This window comes from Buceros rhinoceros, unplaced genomic scaffold, assembly GCF_000710305.1.
Source record: "Buceros rhinoceros silvestris isolate BGI_N320 unplaced genomic scaffold, ASM71030v1 scaffold4850, whole genome shotgun sequence".
Classification (NCBI taxonomy): Eukaryota; Metazoa; Chordata; class Aves; order Bucerotiformes; family Bucerotidae; genus Buceros; species Buceros rhinoceros.
Window position 1 is genome coordinate 6,994 of NW_010390039.1, and position 2,497 is coordinate 9,490.

General features: G+C 37.3%; 1 protein-coding gene across 1 annotated transcript in view; it reads right to left on the reverse strand.

The window, feature by feature from the left end:
• Positions 1-494: 494 nt before the first annotated feature.
• GALC (galactosylceramidase) overlaps positions 495-2,497 on the reverse strand; it is a 39,998-nt gene continuing 37,995 nt past the window's right edge. The window contains exons 16-17 of the mRNA XM_010136170.1: positions 1,245-1,321; positions 495-638 (exon numbers count right to left, since the gene is read on the reverse strand). Of these exons, the coding sequence (XP_010134472.1) occupies positions 495-638; positions 1,245-1,321 (221 nt within the window). The remainder of the gene's footprint in view (positions 639-1,244; positions 1,322-2,497) is intronic.

Below are 2,497 nucleotides of genomic sequence, written 5' to 3' on the forward strand. Positions count from 1 at the left end.
ACTATAGAAAAAGTAGGTCCTTCATCCAAATGAAATTTGAAAGACAGACCTACAAACATGTGGGGCCACTCGCTCATAAGGCTTACTGGCATTTAATTCTTTCTTTCAGAGTGAAAGGAAAGGACATAATCATTTAAGTGTTAAAAATGCAGCCTGAGATGCTTCTCTCTTCTGTAAACTTTCTAAAGTCATCTTAAAAATGAACTGGGAAGTTAAGATGTTATTAAAAGAGACTTAAAATCCATGATTTTGTTTTCATCGTTACCTTGATCTAAAATTTACACCCTAAAATAGCAGGCCAAAACCCCCAGAGCAACTAGGGGATAAAGTTACGGTCACGTATCTACTCAAGTAAACCGTTAACGAGTAAGTACAGGATTAAGATTCCTTGCCAGCAGATCAATGTTGGCATAGCATTAAGTTGTCCTCAAAGTTTGAGCTGGCTCTTATTCAAAGTAAAATGAGAACTGAGTTCTCCCAATGCAAAAGCCACCTCAGCTGGCTTCAACATGAAAGTTGTCAAACTGTGCAAACTCAAACGAGCGAGTTCCAATAGCAGCCCAGCCGTTACTTGGTTTAGAAATGGTGACGTTCTCCCAGAGTGGATAACCATTTAACAGTCCTGAGGCAGAAGTGCCCTGTCAAAAAAAGGAAAAAGTTAGCTTTGTGAAATGCAGTGTTAACACCGATTCTACTCATGTGGGAGATGAGACAATGCAGAAGGATGTCAGGTGAACTTTCAACAATACTTCACACATTTTACATGCAGAAGCACTTATAAATATTGAGTAGAATCCTCCAGTGCCTGTTGGATCTGTGAAACAGATCTAATGCCTTTACAGTGAATATACAAAAGGCTCATCTTGCCCTAACATACAGCTTTGCAAACTGTAGTATCTTAAACTGGTTTTCCAGTTTAGTAGTTTACTGACAGTCTTCAGAACAGGAAGTCATGTCGGTCTTTTCACTAGATTAAATAAAAGATTTGCCTCTCCAGCTCTGAGCTCATCTTTCCATTTATTTTCTATACCTCTCCAGTTTCTCAAGATCTCTTTAAAAACAGAGCCAGTAGAACGTGGTATGGTATTTTAATATTGGTTTACAATAACAGAGATATTATTTACGTTTTAGATAGGGCAAACTTAACGCAAGTAGACAGTCAACAATATATCATTGGTTTGTCTAAACCATTTAGGACTGGAAGTTTCCTAACTGGTTTTGTAGCTTTTTGCCTGTGTCCTTACCTGAATGTTGAGAGTAAGTGTGTGCCATGCATTATCCCGGACACCAGAAAGGCCTTTCATTAATACTTCTTCTCCAGCTGCAAAACATGCTTAAGGTTAGCAGAGTGTTACTTCACCCCTTTGCTTAGACTGATAAATACCAAGCCAGCCAGTAACACCTGTTTTTCCAAAGTGTTCAGGGACTGACATTTTACCAATTTCAAGTGCAGCACAGAAGGCTTTACACGCAAACCTGGGCTCTGTATTATCAGTGCAGGGTCCTGTTCTGTCACTGAAATCTCCACCACTCTTGGGAATTTGGCCTGAGAAGGATTCCCTCTATTGAGAGTATGCATTCCCAAAGTGCAGCAGTAGCTATTGCTCCGCTTGTTTGCCATGGGTTAAAATGAACTCAAACAAGGACACTGTTTTATAGATCTCCTTGTTTATGTATTGGAGCTCTTTTAAATCAGAAGTTTTGAGTTGCCACATCATCGTGTTACTTAGTTCTAGTTAAAATTTAAGCTAAGCAAAAACTGGGTGTGACTGACACCTGGATGAAACACCTGAAAGTAAGTTAAATGTTACAAGTAGAATCCTCAATTATTCAGTAGACACTTTTAGCTGCAAGTTAATTTAACACTCAGGGTCCCTTCCAGAAAAATACAAAGATCACTGAAAATAGTCATACAGAAAAAAAATTATCATATTGTGTAACAAGTGTCAGTCTGAAATAATGAGACCGTTAATCAAAATCCTCTCATTTTATCTAGGAAAATTATTTTTGTCAACTTGAGAAACTAATTGATTAATGTTGCTATGTCCTATTAAAAATAAAATACTGGGGTCAATCCTAAGCATGACTAAAGTTTCAACAGTATGTGAAAACAAAGTTGTTACAGTTAGACATTGCACAGTTTCTCTAGGGAGCTCTGGTATGTTAAGAGAAACTAATGTTAAGCCTTCCTTACACTACCCATCCCTGGTAAAAAAGGTAAGAAAAAGGAAAAAAGAAAAGGGAGAAATAAGAAACTACAGCTACCAAATAGATGACAAAGCTCTTTGTAAAGTCCAGTACAGGGTGAAACATCTTTATAGGCTGTTTTCATATAAGACACTATAGATCCAGAAGTTGCACTTGACTCAAACTATTGAAAATTTTAGTTCATACTCGGGAAGTGATAGGAAATGCATTTAAACAACAAAACTTCCACTATTTCAAAGCAAATTAAAAAGAACTTTTAGCTATTGATGGAGTATTACAACATACACTC